General features: G+C 58.9%; 1 protein-coding gene across 1 annotated transcript in view; it reads right to left on the bottom strand.

Moving 5' to 3' along the window:
- The window catches only part of MYT1L (myelin transcription factor 1 like), a 402,906-nt gene that overhangs the window by 63,843 nt on the left and 320,417 nt on the right, over nt 1-18,646 (bottom strand). The window contains exons 12-16 of the mRNA XM_029938368.1: nt 15,447-15,537; nt 12,915-13,022; nt 9,504-9,715; nt 2,039-2,289; nt 12-228 (exon numbers count right to left, since the gene is read on the bottom strand). Coding sequence (XP_029794228.1) covers nt 12-228; nt 2,039-2,289; nt 9,504-9,715; nt 12,915-13,022; nt 15,447-15,537 — 879 coding nt within the window. The remainder of the gene's footprint in view (nt 1-11; nt 229-2,038; nt 2,290-9,503; nt 9,716-12,914; nt 13,023-15,446; nt 15,538-18,646) is intronic.

The raw sequence follows: 18,646 nt of genomic DNA, 5'->3' as shown, positions 1-18,646 counted from the left end.
GCCGCCGTCGCCCCCGTCCGCCCGGCGGGCCTTCATCTTGGTGTAGTCCACGGGCAGCTCCCACGAGTCGTCCTCGCCCAGCGGGAAGCACCGGCCGCCCATCACCGCCTGCTGCTGGGGGGACATGGGCTCCAGGGGCGTCAGCACCGGGCAGCAGCTGTCCCGCGGCCGGGGCTTGTTCATGCTGAGGTCCAGGGTCCCGTTCTCGTCGACCTCCATGTCGGGGTTCTGCCGGACAGAGACAGATGGTGAGCGCGCGCCCCGCCCCCAGCCGCCGCCCTGCCTTCGCCCGCGCAGACTCCCGGCGCGGGCTCCTCCCGTGGCCTCCCCGCTCGGGCTCCCGGGGACACGTCTGCTGTCCCGCACTCGGCCGCCACATTGGATGGCAGCTGCACGCATCTATTCACCTATCGACCACCGTCATCTATCCATCGATCTCTATTTATCTATCACTTATTTACCGTCTATCTTTATCTCCTTTTTTCTGTAAATAAATCTATGCTTTTAGAAGTAAGCCTTCCTGGAAGAAAATCAGGCCTAATCTGCAGCTCCGTTCCAGCTCAAATACCGTTTAAGCGATCAGAGAAAGATGCGTGTTTACACTAAAAATCTCCGTCAGTTTGACTGCTGTGAACACTTGAAGCTCGAGAGAGGCGCAGGGACCCGTCAGAGGCACGGAGGGCGAGGGGGGCGCAGCCAGAATCTACTCTCCTCAAGGGAGGGAGGTGTGCGGTCACAGGTCAAAGGGCCTCTAGTCCAGTGACTCCAGCCTGGCCTACTCTGCATTCCGGCAAATCTGCAAATGCAGACAACTGTCTAAAACATATAAAGAGGTATTTGCTGAGTTTCTTTTTTTTTTTAATAATGTTTTGAAACAGATGAAGCCTTCAGACCTTGCCTCTCAGGATGAGGGAGGCGAGGGAGGCAAGGAAGGACACAGGGAGGACAGAGCGAGAATATGACCCACAACCCTCCACTTCTGATCCCGGAGAACAAAATCGGACTCCAGCGCCTGCGGGCAGGCCCCGCCCACCCCAGGGTGGGGCCGCTCTCCCCACTGGACGGGGCAGCGGAGGGCTGGGAAAGGCGGCCCATCCAGGCCGGTAGCTCGATAAATTACAGAGCGGCTCTGCCTGAGCGCCTCCTGCCCGGGAGCACTCCGGGCTTCTGGCTGCCGTGCTCACTCCGCCTTCCTATCGCCGGAGCTGCTTCTCTCGGCCTTGGCTTGAATAACGTGGAAAACCATCGGAAGGCGTGGCAGTCTTTCTCCCCGTGTGCCACGGACGTCCTCCATGCTGGCCTTGAATTTTAGCAGCCCTGATCACTACAAACTGTATGCCCCTGACGCTTCTCTAGAATCGTGGAATAAAAATATTAATAGTAAAGGAAGCATTTGCAAAACAAGAAATTTCTGGCTGTCCCCATTCATACACATGACAAGTACGTACAGTAACTACTGTCAGGTCTGTGCACTCAGGGTGCTCGGCCAGGCAGCGCTAGCACAGGACAGGAGGTGACAGAGTCGCCCGGGCCTGAGCAACGGTCCTGCCCTCAGGTGAGCAAGGGGACAAAGCCTGGCAGACAGATAAAAGTCTGCACTGATAAAAGTCGCCGGAATGTGTGGCTATCCCAGCGGAGACTGGGATTCTACTTTCTCTGTTCCCTGATCCTGAGTGATGGGCTGGGAGCAAAGGAACAGTCCGTGCCTGATTTGACAGAGGGGCCACCTCCTCCTGTGTTCAGGGTTCCGGGAACACGGCCACTTTAGTTTCCTACTCTTCCTGTGGCCATGAACCCACGTGAGGACACTAGGTGTCCTGGTTCCAGAAATGCGCCTGTGTCCTAAGGGCGGGGTCCACCCGCACCTCTGACTCTAACAGGCCTGCACGGACCCTGGGCTGTGCTGCTCCCGGCAAGGGCATGCTTGGGGCTCCACTGGGCCTCGCGTTTTGTGGGGGCATCTGCACGGAGGAGTAGTCCTGCGGGGTGGGGGACACAGAGGGCGTGACCCTGCGGGCGCCGGGGCCCCGGGGCGTACCCGCGCGGTGCACAGGTCCTGCGGCTTGGTGGACAGGTTCTGCGGCATCTCGCGGCAGCGCGTGGACAGGTTGAGGATGGCGGTGGCCGCCATGTGCGCCGCCTCCATGTCGTGCGCGTAGTCGAAGCTGCTCTTGCTGCAGGTGCTGCTGGCGCTGCTGCCGCCGCCGCAGCTCAGGTTGCTGCTGCTGCTGGGCGCGTAGCTGCTGGTGGTGCTGCTGCTGGGGCTGGCGTTCTTGCAGTACCGCTTCGCTGGGGAGACACGGGGACGGGGTGACTCGGGTCCCCGCCGCGCCGCCGCCGGAGGCAGAGCGGGCCGGCGCCCCTCCACCCGTCCCCCCTCCACCGGCCCGGGGCGCACACGCGTCAGCGGCAGGGTGGGGTGGGGTGTGCGGCATGGCGCCCCTCCACCTCGCCCCCCTCCACCTGCCCCAGGCGCAAACACGTCAGCGGCTGTGGGGGGGTGGGCAGCACAGGGCCCCTCCACCCCGCCCCCCTCCGCCAGCCCTGGTGGCATACCCCTCAGCGGCAGGGTGGGGTGGGGTGCGGGGCATGGCCCCCTTTGACCCCGCCCCCCTCCACCAGCCCGGGGGCACACCCGTCAGCGGCAGGGTGGGGTGGGCAGCACGGGCCCACGCTGCTTGGTGGAGAAAAGCCCATCTGGCATTTCCCCCCTAACCCTGGGAAGTTGGGGGGCGGGCGCGGGGCAGAGCAGGTGAGCAGGGGGGGCGCCTGCGTCTCTCAGGCAGGCCACACGTGCCTGCCGTGCTACCACCCAAAACATTTACAGGCGCCACCTGGTTAGGACTGGCGGCTGAGGTCAGGGTGTGACCAGCATGACCGGCTGCTCAAGGCTGGAGGAGGGTCACCCGGTCTGACTGCCCCTCAGCTCAGCAGGACACATGGACCCCACAGGCCTCATGGCTACAGAGACTGGCTGCTCCTTCCAGCCGGGAGGGGACTCAGTGGCCACCTGGGGCTCGCAGTCTTGTGTGTGACTGACACAGCCTTGCGGGGGCCTGTGCTTTGGGGGTGGCCATCCGGCTGAGCATGAGGGACCCCCAACACCCCTTTCCTCTAGAAGCGCCTCATCCTGTGATTCTAGTAAAGAGCCACGTGGAGGAACCAGCAGTGTCAAGGGAGAGAGACTGGCACTGTGGGCATGGCTGAGCCGGAAGTGAGCAGGGCAGAGTGGCCACGGGCATGCCCCGCACTACCCCGCCTCCCTATAGGGACAGCTTCCTGTCACCCGAGTGGAGCCTGGCCCGTGGCACCCACAGCAGGGCACTCGGGAGCAAGTGTTGCTTTCATTGCTCTTTGGAAATCTCTGGCATGAGGGTGGGAAAACGTTGGCGGGTTATTTATTCAGGCCCTGCGGCCATTGCCAAGGGCAGCACAGCCACAGGCTGGCTGTCCCCCTGCACGCTGCCAGGTCTCCCCTGGGGCCCTGCACTGAGGGATTGCCCAGGGTGCAGCCGGGGGCACAGGAGACCCCCCGTCTCCCTCACAGCTCCTTCACTCCATCAGCCAGTGGCTCCTTCCTGACCCCAGTGCAAGTGTGCGCATCCTTTCCAGCGCTGCCACCAGCGGTCCGTAACTCGAACCCCCTCGGAGGAGGACACACACAGTGCTTTCCTCCCAGAGGGAGGGGCAAACCCGGCGGATGCGAACCGACCCCTCCCCAGACCAGCACAGTGGGTCGGTGAGCACCTCATTCAGACACAAGTGACAGAATAAAGAAGCCCTCATGATCGAGAGCTTTCAACTCTGGACTGAAGGCTGCTTTCATCTTGCCCCTGGGTCGCACGGTGATGCGGGCCCGGGGGAGCTAGGACCACCCGGCCTAGCCACAGCCCCCACCGGAAGTCACAGAGCCGCTGCACAGGCAGGTGGCCATTTGAAGCCAGGTCCCCTGGTGTGGACCAGAGGGTCGACGGCCCGCACTCAGACCCCAGCACGAGGAGTGCGCGCGGGCCGGCTGTCTCTCCACGAGGACTCATGAGCACACCTGTTGGTGTGTCGGGGACGTGACCCTCCTTCCTCGTTCTTCCGCGAGGGCACCTTGTCTGAGCAGCAGATGGCACAGCGGGTGGCAGGGGTCGGGGGCTGAGGCGGCAACGCAGGGGCACGCGACAGAGACCCTCCCTGGAGAGACACCCCCAGACCTGAGCAGGGGGCACGGGGAGCCCCATGAGGTGGCAGCTGGGGGCACACTCCGCCAGGGCTGGAGTCCGTCGTTTCACATCATTTACAAGTTTGATATAAAAATAGGAGTATCAGGGCTCCTGGGGGGCTCAGTCGGGTGAGCATCTGACCTTGGCTCAGGTCATGATCTCATGGTTCGTGAGTTTGAGCCCCGTGTCGGGCTCGCTGCTCTCAGGGTGGGGCCTGCTTGGGATTCTGTGTCTCCCTCTCTCTCTTAGCCTCCTCTGCTCATGTTCTCTCAAAAATAAATAAAAAAAGAATATAAACATTGTGGGGAAAATGAAGTCGTACTTATGAGGCGTCTCGTCCCTGGCGAGCATTAGGCACAGGCTCAGGGCAGAAACGCAGGGCACGGGCGGAAGAGGACGGACCACTTCGTAGTGAAATGAACAAATTTCAGTTTCCAAAACAAGGTCAGCAGGACACGTGTCCATAGGCCAATGGCCGCGAACTTTTGTAAAGTGCATCTGCCTCAGCGAACGGAATCGGAATCCTGCTCCCCCGGGGCCGGGGCCGAATCCTGGCCGCTGACTGACCTGGGGGCGACCTTGAGGGCCCGACGCGGGGCGGGCATCCACCTCGCGTGCCTCCTCCCGTTAAACGTAACCGCTCCTTCCTCGTTTCGTTCAAACTGAAAACGCGAGTGTGGACGTCGAGTCTTGCGGATAACGTGGCTCCTGCTTCCCGCGTACTCGCAGAAGGCTCGAAACGCCAGCGTCACTGGCCACTGACCACGACCAAACGCACTCCCTTCCCAGTCAGTCAGCAGACAGGATCCGTCACTGTCCCTCTGCGTGCCGGCCTGTCACTGGAGGTTGCGGAGGTCACACTTGCCCACGAGAGTGCCACCACCGTGTGCAGCACCAGTGCAGCCCGCCAGGCCCCGCGCCGGGCTGAGAACCCCTCTTCAAGGACCCTGGGCGGGACCCTTGTCTCGGGGGTGGGGGGACAAAGAAAGACTGCACACCACTTCTACTGACTAAATATGACACGTAGGAAAATAAAAACAACCAGGTTCTGACCAGTCTTCTGACCCTGTGCTAAGTGCTTGCCTCTTTCCCCCGGAAATGCCCACCTTCTGCTGTGTTGACACGAGGGAACGGGTCAGTGTGTCCTTATGAAAACCAGACCAGGCTCGCAGTGCAGACGTCTGCCTCCTGCGGGCTCGCCCCCGGGCTGGGAGCTGGCAGCCCGCAGCCGTCGCGCGCCCGGGTTCACGGCACCGGCGTTCACCCGTCCACACAGGCCTGCGTGGTCTTCAGTGCACTTAGACAGATGCGGACGGCACACGGAAGGAGCTTTCTGGTCAGAGTCCCGTCAGACGGGGCCTGCTCACAGGACTTAAAGCATCCGATCCCAGTTCAGACTCTCCGTTTTCCGACTCACTCATGGAGTCTGGTGGTGTTCTCTGCGTGGCTCTGGTCTGCCTGGCCGGCACAGCACTGTGATGTTTGAATCTGGGGACAGGAGCTTACGGTCCAGTGAGAGGACCAGCTGTTTACCCGGAACCGCCAAGGGCGGGTCCCAGAGTGAGGACAGGTGCCCGGTGCTGCACAAGCGACCCCGTGACGTTAGGAGAACCGATCAGCTGATTAGTGCTGGCTGAGCCGAGTCAAAGCACTCAGGGCCCTGGCGCCCTGGCTGGACTGCGGGGCAGCCCACCGCCAGGCGGGGGTGGGTGGGGGGGGGCCCTCCAGGGAGAGCTGGCTGCGGGCTGCAGCGAGGAGGCCGGGAGGGCCCGGGTCCAGAGGATTCACCCCAGACGGCCCTCGGAGCAGCTCTTCGAGCCACAGCAGTGGGAGGCCCGGGCAGGGGCCAGGGTGGAAGATGGGAGGTTGGGCATATTGGGGCGGCACTGAGTCTGAGGAGCAAACAGAGAGTTCAAACCGATCACCAAGTGCTTAGCTTGGAGGACTTGGAAGTTGGCAACAGCAAGGGAGGCCCATGAAGGGAGCCCCCTGGGGACTCCGGTACCTACAAGGTTTGGACCGAGCGTGGGGCCATGACCAACTGCCCGGAGACACGGGTGGGGGTGTCCTAGCCCGGGGCTGGCCGCTGTTTCTGTAGAGGACTGGGCCGAAGTCTAGGTTTCTTGGGCCCCGTGACCTCTGGCAGAAGGGCTCAGCTCTGCCATTCCAAAGCACCTAGGCCAAACGGGTGAGGGTTACCAGGGCCCATGCAGCTCTACCTATGAACACTGAAATGTGAATTCATGTAATTTTTACACATCACAAATACCTCCCGCCGCCCCCCACCCCCACCCTGCCAGCAATTTAAACATATTAGAGCCATTTCTAGCTCACTGTACCACGCAGGTAAGAGGAGATGCCGGCCTGTACTCACGGGAGAGGGCAGGGCCGACACACACGTGCAGGAGCCCTGTGTTCTTCCCCGCCTTCCCTCCTTGACTACCCTGCACAGAGACCTCCTCGCCCTGTGAGAGGGAACCCCCAGCTCCTCGGCACGGCGGGCGGCACACAGCCAGGTCCTCCCCTGCCCCACAGGTGCCTGTCCCTGATCTCAGGCACCTTGCCAGGCCACTGGCCGTTCCTACCAGCCCCCGGCACTTCTGCCTTTGTGTAACTCCTCCTCAAGCTTGTGCTCGAGTGGAAGGTTTGGACTCCGACAACGCTCAGGCTGATTCCTGCAGCACGGACTCCTTGCTTCCTTGTCCGCACAAGTGCGTGTTTCCCTGCCTTCCATTTGTCCCTAAGTCCTTCCCTGAAACTTGCCATCCAGGGAAAGGAGAGATAGATGACACATGATAGACAGATGAGTGGATGAATGGGTGGATGGATAGACAAATGGACAAATGGACAGGTGGATGGATGGAGGGATAGAGAGACAGACAGAAAGCTAGATAGCAAATAGCCGGTGTCTGGAAGAACGCAGGCAATTAAATCAATGTGCACTGAGTGGTTTTGACCAAAGGTGGTGGGACCTAAGCCCTGATATCCAGTTGCTGGGGGGAAGGTCCTGCTCTTCTTTCCTGTTCGGCATCTCCACGGCCCCCGCCCCCACCTGTTATGCTCCTCCTCACAACAGGCTCATGGCACGGTTATTCTCAGGAGCAATGACTCAATTCTCTGCGGCCGCAGCAAGTCCCAGGAGGACGCTCCCGGAGGGACCACAGGCTGGTCGCTCTATGGTGTCTACTGCCTGGTGTCCGGTGTCCGGGTTCAGGGATGGCTCTTTTCGGCTCGTATCCCAGAAGAGAACCGACCTGACCACTCTCATCCTTAATGGGCACTTTCTTTGATGTTTTAAAGTCTGTTAGATGAATCCAGTGTAAGAGAAAATGGAGTCATCAATGTTCTTCTTGGCACACTGTGGTAAAAGACTGCTTTTCCTTTCCTTTTCTTCTTTTCTTTTCTTTCTTAGTTTCTTAAAGGCCTAATATTGAAGTTTTTGGTCTGTATTCTTGCTTCCTTGGGGGCCCGCTGAAGAGCGTGGCTCAGCCGCGGTTTCTGACAACAGGTGTTTTCAGGGTAGCTGAGAACGAATGCCAACCATCCAATGTTTGTCCAGCTCTGGAGAGCTGCGGGCCGATCCTGTGACACTTCCTTGGGGTCTGCAGGGTGGTGGGCGTCACGGCCACTAGGCTCCTGGGGAAGCTAACACCCGGGAAGATAGTCGGCCCCACATCACGCAGCTCCTAAATGGAACAGCCGAGGATACACCCAAATAGGTTTGACTCGAATCTACAAAAATGTGCTCTACTGGTCACACCTCACCCAGGATGCAATGAAAACTATGAAGTTAAGGAAATCAGGCCACACCTAACAACAGGTGTGGTGAGCAGGTGCGGGAAGGCGGGCTTCCAGAACATTCCTCCAATCACCGTGAGGTGCTGCTGAATCAGAAATCATATAAGCAGAACCTTCATGATGTGACTCAATTTTTTTGACCCCTCATTTGCAATCACATGGATAAAATAACAAACCAGAAATTGGCAAATCATTAGGACAAAGTAAACAAAACGAAAATAATTATTTTCTGTTATACCCTGAGACACTCCCTTTTCTCCACCTATGTTTTTGTTCCTCTACATAAAGAATCGATACGCACAAGGATAATCAACATGCAACATGTCTAGGAAAGACTACATTTCATTCACTATGCATATTAATTGTTATTAAGGCAAAGAAAGACTACCGCCGAATTGTAAAGAGGTTTTGGAACTCCCAAAGCGTCCAATTTAAATGAATTTTTTGTGTGCTGTGGTATTAATTAAGGATCTTTTTCAGAGAGGAGTCAAAAGATCTTTAAAGGTCCATCTCCTTGCCTCTCCTACAGACACCACGATAACACTTGTAAGTCGTCAGAACTCCTAAAACCCATATCCTAGTCGGAAACACTTGCCAACTCAGTCCATAAATCCTAGAATTGGAAGCAGAAATGCAGTCAGACAAATCCGTGGTATCAGAGAAACACAGTGGTCCCTCCCTCGTTCCGTGACTTACCGCGCTGGCGCAGGCAATGGAGGCAAGGCGTTCACGCCCCGGCAGGGGGCCCAGAGCCCAGGAGGGGAAGCGAGCTACCCGCTCCGGGGGGCGGGTGGTATTTCATTTGTTCTACCTGCTCTTTGTTCTGGGCGGACGCCTGAAAGCTGGGTCACGACAGGCGGCCCTGCCCGGCCCCACTCGCCAGAGGGGGCAGGCCAGGGCCAGCGCCGGCCTGAAAGAGGCTGGGTGACACCAGTAGAAATTGCGTGCTCTTGGACACACCCTGAAATCACCACTTACAAAATGTCGAAATGTCATGGCACAGGCAGCGCACCCCGGGTTCCAATCTAACTGGTGTGGGGTGCGCCCTGGGCCTGAGAATGTTTAAAATCTCCCTAGGTGAATGTAAGCCGCATCCAAGTTTGCGACCTCGGGAGGGAACACAGGGTTTCTAAAATGGCCAAGAGCTCTCCCAGGCTTCTCTGCATCGGGGCCATTGGCTAGAGGCAGCTCATGAAGCGAAGGCGCTGCTCTGGCAGCAGCGGAATGCAGACAAGCCAAAGGCTGGCTCTCTGCATTCTGGAAGCGGCCAGAATTCCAAGTTGCCTTGGAAACCCCAAGGGATGGCGGCGCCCTCCCTCCCTCCCTCGGGGCTCCGGCCCGCCCACCCCTGGGGGCTCAGGTGCGCCCAGGCGGGCATGCTTTTCTCTGGTGTCCAAGTGCCCACACGCTCGACCAGTTTGCAGGAAACAGACACAACAACAACATCATTAGCGGCAAGCGCGACTCCCGTGTAGAAGAGTGTGCACCTCCTACCATCATATCCTTTGGGGGATATATCCCTGGTCTGCACCTTGGGGGCTATGGCCCGCTTGCCGTAGGTGTGGCTGTCGTAACTGCTGTACTCAAACGAGGCCTTGGAGTACTTCTCCAGCTCTTTGGCCAGGTTGGAGCGGGGCGTGGTCGTGGGGACGCTGTTTCTGTAGCCGTAGTGAGGGATCTCGAGCTGCTTTACAAAGCACATTGGCCTGCAGACAGACAAGAAACAGTCGTCGGCTTCCTGGCGGCTGCAGGGGACACGCGGCTCACGTCACACGGAGGGCACGTGGCTCAAACCCGCCTTCCTGAGCACAGGCCGCGTGCGCCGCGATTTTATAGCACCGAACAGGCTACCTGCCCGGCTTCCAGCCCGCGCAGTGAAGAGAACAAAAATAAGACTTTTAACTTCCCCTCACTGCTTTTTCGGAGGCCTAGCCGGCTGGGTGAAGGCGGGAAAGACCTCACATCCAGGCCTTCCTTCTCAGTGGCTCAGAGGGGAAGAGTTACAACAAAGGAGTGAGCTAGTAAGACATCTTCCTTAAAGGAATAAGAGGAAATTTAGGACATACTCTTAGGGGCAGAGGCTGACACCAAAACGGACATTAAAATGGCATGGGTCATACGTTTTGACAAATACTAGCTTGTGCCTCCCGTATTTTGACTACATAGTCCTTCAGTTTTCCAGACTTTGGAATAAAGTCTTTAAACAGAGGGGCACCCAGTTACATACATTCCTTAATATTCTGTGTGTGCTTTGCATGTGCTATGCATGTGCTATGCTAGGCGTGTGCCTGTACGGTGTGTGTGTGCGCGCGCTGTGCATGTGTGCCTGTGCTGGGCGTGTGTGGTGTGTATGCATGTGCTGTGCATGTGCCTGTGCTGTGTGCATGCCGTGCGTGTGCCATGCATGTGCGTGTGCAGTGCGTGTGCATGTGCTGTGCATGTGTGTGTGCTGTGAGTGTACTGTGCGTGCATGTGCTGTACACGTGTGTGCCGTGCATTTGCATGTACAGTGTGTATACATGTGTGTGTGTGTGCCAGGCATGTGCATGTGCTGTGCGTGTGAGTGTGCTGTGCATGTGTCATGTGTGCATGTGCGGTGTGTATGCATGTGCTGTGCGTGTGCCATGCCTATGCGTGTGCTGCACGTGTGTGTGCGTTGTGGATATGCTGTGTGTGTGTGTGTGTGTGTATGTGAGGGCAAGGTGTACCAAGGCGTCACGGAGAGGGTGGTACTTGGTGAGGGACAGAGGCCATGACGGAGGCCACTCCCTGCAGCTGGAGAGCGGAACATGGGACAGAAGTGGAAACACTAAGCCCTCCCCCTGGCCACTCTGCTTGAAGACTTTTCAACTCTTAGCTAAATGAGTATAGGTTTAAATGATCTCTCTCTCCTTTCCGGTCTCTTCCCTCGCCCACCGAGTGGGCGTGCCCTTCGTGGAGACACCACGGGGAACGTAGAGGTGGCCCACGAGGAGACCAGGCCCCCGAGGCCTTGCTCCTAACTGGGACATCGGTGTCTGCGGCGAGCCGTCAGGAGCTGGGGAGCGCAGGGGAGCCCTGGAGACCAGGCCAACGCGCTGGTCCGGAGTTAAATCCTCCGGAGAGGAGCCTGGCGGGTTCCTGTGACAGTGGCTGGGGGTCCCCCCTGCATGGCCTCTCTGGCCCTCCTGGCCAGGCCCAGCCCTGGTGCGTGCAGAGATGGTGCAGGTGCACCATTACTGGCCCACGCTGTCTGTCCTGTTAGCACCTGCTGTGCTTTCTTCGTAAAAAGGGACCCTTGGCCAGGACGCCACCAAGACCAGGTAAAGGCTGCTGCTTCGCACGCCACGTCAGAATGGAGGCTGGTGACGTTTGCAATCGGGGACGTCTCTGGTCCGTGGCCAGCCCCGGAAGCTTCTCTTGAGAATGATGGGGGGGGAGTAGGGGTGAGGAGGGGCAAAGGGTGGTCTCAGGAGGCATGGCCTGGGGTTCTTTCTAACCTGGGGGTCTGCCCGAAGGAGGCGACAGAAATGGACAGCAGCCCTCAGCCTCGGTCCTTCTGCTGCTCCCAGTTTTCCTGGGGAATAAGCATCCGCCTCAGACGGATGGAGCCTGAGGGGCAGCCATTCTTCCCTGTGCACCTGACCGTCTGGGGCTGGAGGCTGCAGATGCACGGGCGCACGTGGAGAGGTCTGGAAGGGTGCGCTCCGATGTTTATAGAGGGTTTGTCTCTAGTAGGATTATAAGTGATTTTTATTTCCTTATTTTTGTCTATTTAAGTATTTCTCATTTTCCATAAACACAGTAACTTTCCTATTGAGGGACAGAAGGGTATTTAACTGCTGTGGTAAAACCCCTTCTAAGTGCCAAGTAACCAAGCAAAACCAGGCAGGTGTTCAGGACATTTGAACAGTGTTTTCCAGGTGATTTATCCCAAAGAAATAACTGAACAGAAGCAGAACTACGTGTGTGCGTGTGCGTGTGCGTGTGCTCACACTTACTGCCTCTCTTTAACACGGAGACTTGGAAGCACCTGCTTCCTGCACCAGCGACACCGGCACTGGGAAAGGTGTGCAGCCACCACGGCCACCAGGGCCACCTGCGCAAGGACACGGAGCTCCCTGTGCCACGGCCACTGGAGTCAGGGTGCTCGGCGAGGGCCCGGCACCCCGCGTGTGCAGGGAGCAGGTGGAAACGAGATAAGAATCCTCATTTTCTGAACGTAAGAACACAGTCGGGGAGCGGGTGCCTGGGCGGCTCAGGTGGGTGAACGTCAGACTTTGGTTCAGGTCATGGTCTCAGTCTCACAAACTGGGCTCACTGCTGTCAGCACAGATCCTGCTTGGGATCCTCTCTCTCCCTCTCTGCCCTCCCCCCACCACTTGTGTTTTTTTCTTTCTCTCAAAATACACAAAACCTTAAAAAATAAAAAAAGAAAACGGTGGTGGGAACAGGTGATCTCTGAGGTCTCTGCTGGGTCTGGCAGTGACCGAGCAGGTTCAGGTGCGTCACGCGGCCACCCTGCACCGGGCCTCACTCTCAGGCCTCTGAGGACAGAAGGCCCCCTGAGGTCGCCCACTGGGAGAAGAGCTTCCGCACCCACCGTGAGGGGTGCCAGGCTGCAGCCTGCTCTTACGCCCTCTCCTCCACATTAGGGTAAGATCATTTCGGGCGTCTCATTAATGTGCAGAGTTCCCCTTTCACCTAACATGAATAGAATCACAAAGTACTTTCAAAGCCAGAAAGAAAACCAGAAGCAACTCTGTCCACTTACAACAGGTGGGCGGAGACCCAGAACACTGAAGTGACCCCCCCCCCGCCCGCCCCCGCCGTCCCCACGCAGCCCCGGCCCACGCCCAGACACCCACGCCCTGGTGAGCTGGGCTCACACGGGTCTCAGGAGATGACGCGCTCAGCATCGGGTACCTTAGCACTCGGTCTGACGCCTGGTTGGACTTGGACACGTCACAGCTCTGATGCTTCTCCTGGGCCTTTGCCAGTTTCTCTGCTGCAGCAATGGGGCACCCAGAGAGGCTGTGAGGACAGAAAGGGGATTTAACCGTCTCCTCCAGCGGCTTCACGGCACCCTGAGCCCGCCACCGCCCCAGCCTCTCCCCTGGTCGGCGCGAGAAGGTGCAGGTCCCCAGACCTGTCGTGGGACTTCCCGGCGGGGTGGGTTACAGAGGTGGCAACAGTCACGGCTGCACTCGGCACAGTTCCTCCTGGTCTCCCGCGGACAATGCTGACACCAGGCTGCGCACAAAGGGCACTCAGTCCTTTCCAGTGACAGCAAGCCAAGTTCCGTGCCATTCAAGCGTACAAGAGCAAGTTGAAATTTCAGACACAGATTCCATTCCAGGATGTCTCTGGAGACGAGCATCTAGCCGCTTGGTCGGAAGAGCCCACGACAGCAGGTCTCGGACCAGACCCGAAGGCGAGCTCTCCACTGACCCCGTGAGCGCCACTGACCGCAACGCTCATGGTCACGAGCACCCCGTCCACGTCCCCCCGGGGGAGAGGAATGGCATTGGGAAGGAAGCAGGATCATCTCGAGGACCATGAAGGGTTTATGGAAGAGACGGCAGGTGGGCTCTCGTGGATTTGGGCTCATGGTTCATGAGCTCATGGTGTCTATTCTCTGGGCGTCTGCACACCCGGATAGGCGCTCCTCCTGTGTGTGCGGCATGTCCCAACAAGACATGACCGTCCCGAGGCTGGAGGAGGGAGCTGATGTTGTGAACACCGTATCGAACAGTGCTCAGGGTGAACCTTACCAACCTATTGATCACCCCTTTCTTTGGCAGACTAAGTCCAGAGAATCTCTGAGGGGCACAGGGTTGTGATTTGTTTCATTATAAACTTCACACAAGTAACCACATTTACCAGTCAGGCAAGAGGAGGTTAAGGAGAAACTCATAATTGTTTTCTCCATTTAGATATAACTGTACATGAGCTTTTGAAGCTGAAAGTATAGGCCGTGGGACAGACCTTAACATAATCACTCCCCTACTGATAAAGAAGTATTTGAAACGATCTGAGTATTATGAGCAACTTGGTAAAAGTCAGACCAGGGACAAAAGGGAATTGGAATTTGTCAGAGCAGAAATGTGATTCCAAATACACCTACGTACCTGGCTCACAGTCATGCAAACAAGAGCCCCTGGACCCCTGCTCCCCGGCTAGGGATCCCGGACCCTCACTCCCCAGCTAATGCTCCCGGACCCTTGCTCCCCGGCTAGTGCTCCTGGGTTTCCGCTCCCTGGCTAGTGCTCCCGGACCCCCGCTCCCTGGCTAGTGCTCCTGGACCCCTGCTCCCCGGCTAGTGCTCCCGGACACCCGCTCCCCGGCTAATGCTCTCGGGCACCCGCTCCCTGGCTAGTGCTCCTGGGCACCGGCTCGCCGGCTAGTGCTCCTGGGCGCCCGCTCCCTGGCTAGTGCTCCCGGACCCCTGCTCCCCGGCTAGTGCTCCCGGGCGCCCGCTCCCCGGCTAGTGCTCCCGGGCCCCTGCTCCCCAGCTAGGGATCCCGGCACTGACTCCTTGGCTAATGCTCCTAGACCCCTGCTCCCCGGCTAGTGCTCCTGGACCCCTGTTCCCTGGCTAGTGCTCCCGGGTGCCCGCTCCCTGGCTAGTGCTCCCGGACCCCCGCTCCCCGGCTAGTGCTCCTGGGCCCCCGCTCCCCGGCTACTGCTCCCGGGCACCCGCTCCCTGGCTAGTGCTCCCGGGCGTCCGCTCCCCAGCTAGGGATCCCGGCACTGACTCCTTGGCTAATGCTCCTGGACCCCTGCTCCCTGGCTAGTGCTCCTGGACCCCCGCTCCCCGGCTAGTGCTCCTGGACCCCCGCTCCCCAGCTAGTGCTCTCGGGCCCCCGCTCCCCGGCTAGGGATCCTGGACCCCCGCTCCCCAGCTAGTGCTCCTGGACCCCTGCTCCTTGGCTAGTGCTCCTGGACCCCCGCTCCCCGGCTAGTGCTCCTGGACCCCCCCTCCCCGGCTAGTGCTCCTGGACCCTTGCTCCCCGGCTAGTGCTCCCGGAACCCCGCTCCCCGGCTAGTGCTCCTGGGCACCTGCTGGTATTCTCTTGGCATCCACACTGACGATGGGGTTTCAGCAGGGTTTTAGGGGCAACGTGGTCAGGTCACTGTCCACCCAGTGTTGGCATGCTGGGACTATTCCCCCTACGGTGTGCACAGGAGAGCTTCCCCCTAGCCCTGGAGGGTCACTGTGCATTCCCTACAGTTGGCTGTGGGTCCGTCCAACACACCAAGGGGGACACCTTCCAGAAGATTCGGGACAAGTGAGCGGAACAAGTAAAAAAATTCACGCTGTCAAAACAGTTCTCCAGATTTGCTTCCCCATGCACCATGCACCAGTACCCTCCGCTCCCAGAGACCGACCCGTCTCCCGGGCAGGAGGGAGAGGGGGGTGTCCCCACAGCGCGGGGCACAGGATGCTTTGCTTACCTTCTGTGCGAGTTCCTGTTGCTATTTACATGCCCTCGCCCTGTGCAGCCTGGAGTAGGACACTTGAGAACATTCTCATGCATGGCGAGAACTTGACAGGGGAGAGGCAGAGAAGACACCCAGCGTTAAAACACAGAAACGGTCCGGATACAAGAGTGCGCAATCATTTTAACAAAGGCTGGGTTAGTTCACAATGACAGTCCTACACACACTTGTGATGGGCATGGTCGGGAAAACACATGTGGGAAGAAGAAGGTTCTCTCAACCTTAGTGTTGTTGGCATGCAAAGCAGGGAGCACTGGGCGTGGGCCGAGGGGGTTGGGAATGTTCCAGATAGGGCAGGGGAGCAGGGCCTCCCTACGTCTCCCACACATCAGCACTGAACATCATTTAGCCACGTGACAGCACGTAGACTGGTGATGTGTAAGACACGGCCGCACGCTCTGGAAACACATGGTATCAGAAGGCATGGTGGTCATGGGTGAAGAGAGAAACCTGAACCTGATTTTTAAATAAAATGAAATTCATCTGAGAATCAAGTATTTTGTTATTCTTACAATGCAATGAGCTAGAACAGGAAGTGATGTCAGCACGGGGACACGGCAGGCCGTGGATCGGAAGCATCGGGAGTCAAGCAGCCTGTTGACTTTGAGTCAGTGTTTGAGTTTGCATGTGTTGGGAACAGGTCCCGACAGTTTGCATGTCATCCTCTGTCTGGTCCTCAGTGAGCGGCCACTACTCTGGGGAAGCTGGAGCGGGTGACAGGTTCTGGTGGGGAGCCAGGAGGACTGAGCTATAGCACCTGCCCCCACACAACCATCCAGTGGGAGGCAGCAAGGCCTGGGGGCACTTTCCCTGCCTGCGAGGTTTACCCATGATGGGCCATGAGAAACAAAGTCTGCCCAAACTACTTCTGTATTTTCTACACCTTTCCTCTTTCTCTAGAAGTCTCTCTCCTCCCTCTTCACATAGGATCCTGTCCTCCCTGGAGTCCACATGTCGCCTCCTCACTCCTGGCCAGTTCCTTAAAAAGGGAGTACATTTTGGTTTCATCTTAATGGTTTCATGGCTCCCGAGTCATCTGGACGTCTGGTCAGTGCTCTGTAAGCACTGACCGGACAAGGGTGAGTCAGCCTTGGGCTCCTATGTGCTGGGGGACCGGCCAGAGCCTCATGTACCTCCCACCAGCCTGTAACCTCCCCGACCAGGTCCTCCGAGCCAGGGAACAACCCCCTCCTGCCCCTTTGCTCAGCCCCCCGCCTGGGCAGGGTCTCTGAGGACTGGTAGCCCCTGGCCCCCTCACGCTCCCCCCCCACCCCGTCTCCCATCGTGGACACCCCCTTCCCTGCCTCAGGGCCCAGACCCCCCCTCGGCTCTTTATTCAGCAGGATTCTCTGTCTGCGGTGGCGGCATCACGTGAGCCCTCCCCGCACAGCTTGTCTCTCAGATCAGTGTCCTCTCTGCTGTCTTTATCTGCACTTTCCACCGAGACAGCACACCCCTGTGCTGGTCTGCAGCTCCGGCCGCCCTGGCGTGCGGCCTGGGACCCCTCCCCAGCCACCGGTCAGCAGGGATAGCCGTCCTCTGCTGGCCCCTGTCCCCTGCTGTCCCTGCCCCGCTCCCGTGCTCCTGCTGCTTCCCGCTCCACCCCTGTTCTGTGCCCACCTCTGCCCCCTCCTGCCCTGCTCCTGTGCTCCTGCCGCCCCCTCCCCTGCTGCACCCCCATGTTCCTCAGATTTGTGTTGTCCCCACGGCCCCCGCTCTTCCCCACCGCCCTCCACCCCCGCTTGGGTGTCAGTGGCAGGTTTTGCTCAAGCCTGGTGACCCCGGGTCAGGTCTCTGTGCATGTGCGGATCTTTCCAGAACAACCATGCTCTCCTGGCTGCTTCTGTCCCTTCTTCCTCGGCTCCACATTCTACACACTCACATCCCCAACTCCTGTTTTTGGTGCCTGTCCATTCTCGCTTTATGTCTCCTCTCTGGGCAATTTCATTCCGGGTTTCAGACAGCACGACAGGGAAAACAAATCCGGAGAGCCGCCTGCGTCCCTGACCCTCTCCAGGCCCCGGGCCCCCCTCCCGGCAGCCGGTGGTGCTGCCGCACAGCACTTCCGAGGAAGCTGGAAAACCCGATGCCGTTCCTCCTGGTGCAGGGGCCCTATCTCCCCATCACATCCATTCCTGGAGTCCACGTCTGCCGGGCAGCAATTCTTGGCGTCACCCCTACCACCCACCTCTCCTCCTGCACGCCAGCCTCTGTCTGGAACTCATCTTGAACTTGGCCCAGACTTTCCACCCCCGGCCATGCCTCCAAGTCTGGCTCCCCTGTGACCCCGGGGAAGCCTGAGGTCTCAGGTGTGAGTCACCTTCTGTCCCAGGCACCTGGCCGAGCGGGGTGAGGCTGGGGGCCCCTGGAGGGCCGGAACCGTGTCCCGCAAGCGTCCTGGCCTCGTGTCTCTAGCATGGCCCGAGCTGCGCACCAGCCTTCGACTGCCTTCGACTGGACAGAAAGGGTGATTAGGGGAAACTCGCCAAGAAAAAACTGGAAAGAAACATCTAAAAGCTAAACAAGAAGACATGCCCTTGGAGGAGTCTAATATTTTCCTTTTAAAGTTTTCATGATTCTACAAAGAACTAGACATAAGTGTTTAGAAACCGCTTTCTACAGGTGCTCTGGAAGGCGTTTCCGAGGCTGGTGTGGCGGCGCCTCCCGGCGTGGGTGGGGCCCCGTGGGCTGACCCGTGGCCTGCGGGCGCATGCTCCCCGCGCAGCTGGTCAGGGCACAGCCCCTCCCCGCCGCCTGTGGGCTTCTCCTGTGAAAGTGACTTTCTCAGCCGCGGAAGGGAACTGACTTTCTGCTTCGGAGGCGAAAATGTGGGCCTTCGAGAAAAACTCATCAAGAGGCTCCCCGTCCCGAAGGCCTCAGTGGCGCCTCGAGCCTCCCTCTGGGCAGGAGGAAGGCGGCGTGGGGCCGCCCGGCTCTCAGCCGGCGGGGCTGGGGCGGGCGCAGCGAAGCCAGGCCTCAGCGGAAACACAAGCGTGGGGTCCAGACGGGCGGGGGCCGCGCCTCGGGGCCACGCCCCGCGCGGATCGGGCTGAAGACGTGGAGTGCCTTCACCGTTTGCCAGATGCCGTGCCAATCCCTGGGAAGAGAGGGTGAGGGCATCTGCTCCCCGCTTTCCTCATCTGGGAAACGGGGCC

The sequence above is a fragment of the Suricata suricatta genome, chromosome 4, assembly GCF_006229205.1.
Source record: "Suricata suricatta isolate VVHF042 chromosome 4, meerkat_22Aug2017_6uvM2_HiC, whole genome shotgun sequence".
Classification (NCBI taxonomy): domain Eukaryota; kingdom Metazoa; phylum Chordata; class Mammalia; order Carnivora; family Herpestidae; genus Suricata; species Suricata suricatta.
This window is presented reverse-complemented; position numbering and strand designations above follow the sequence as displayed.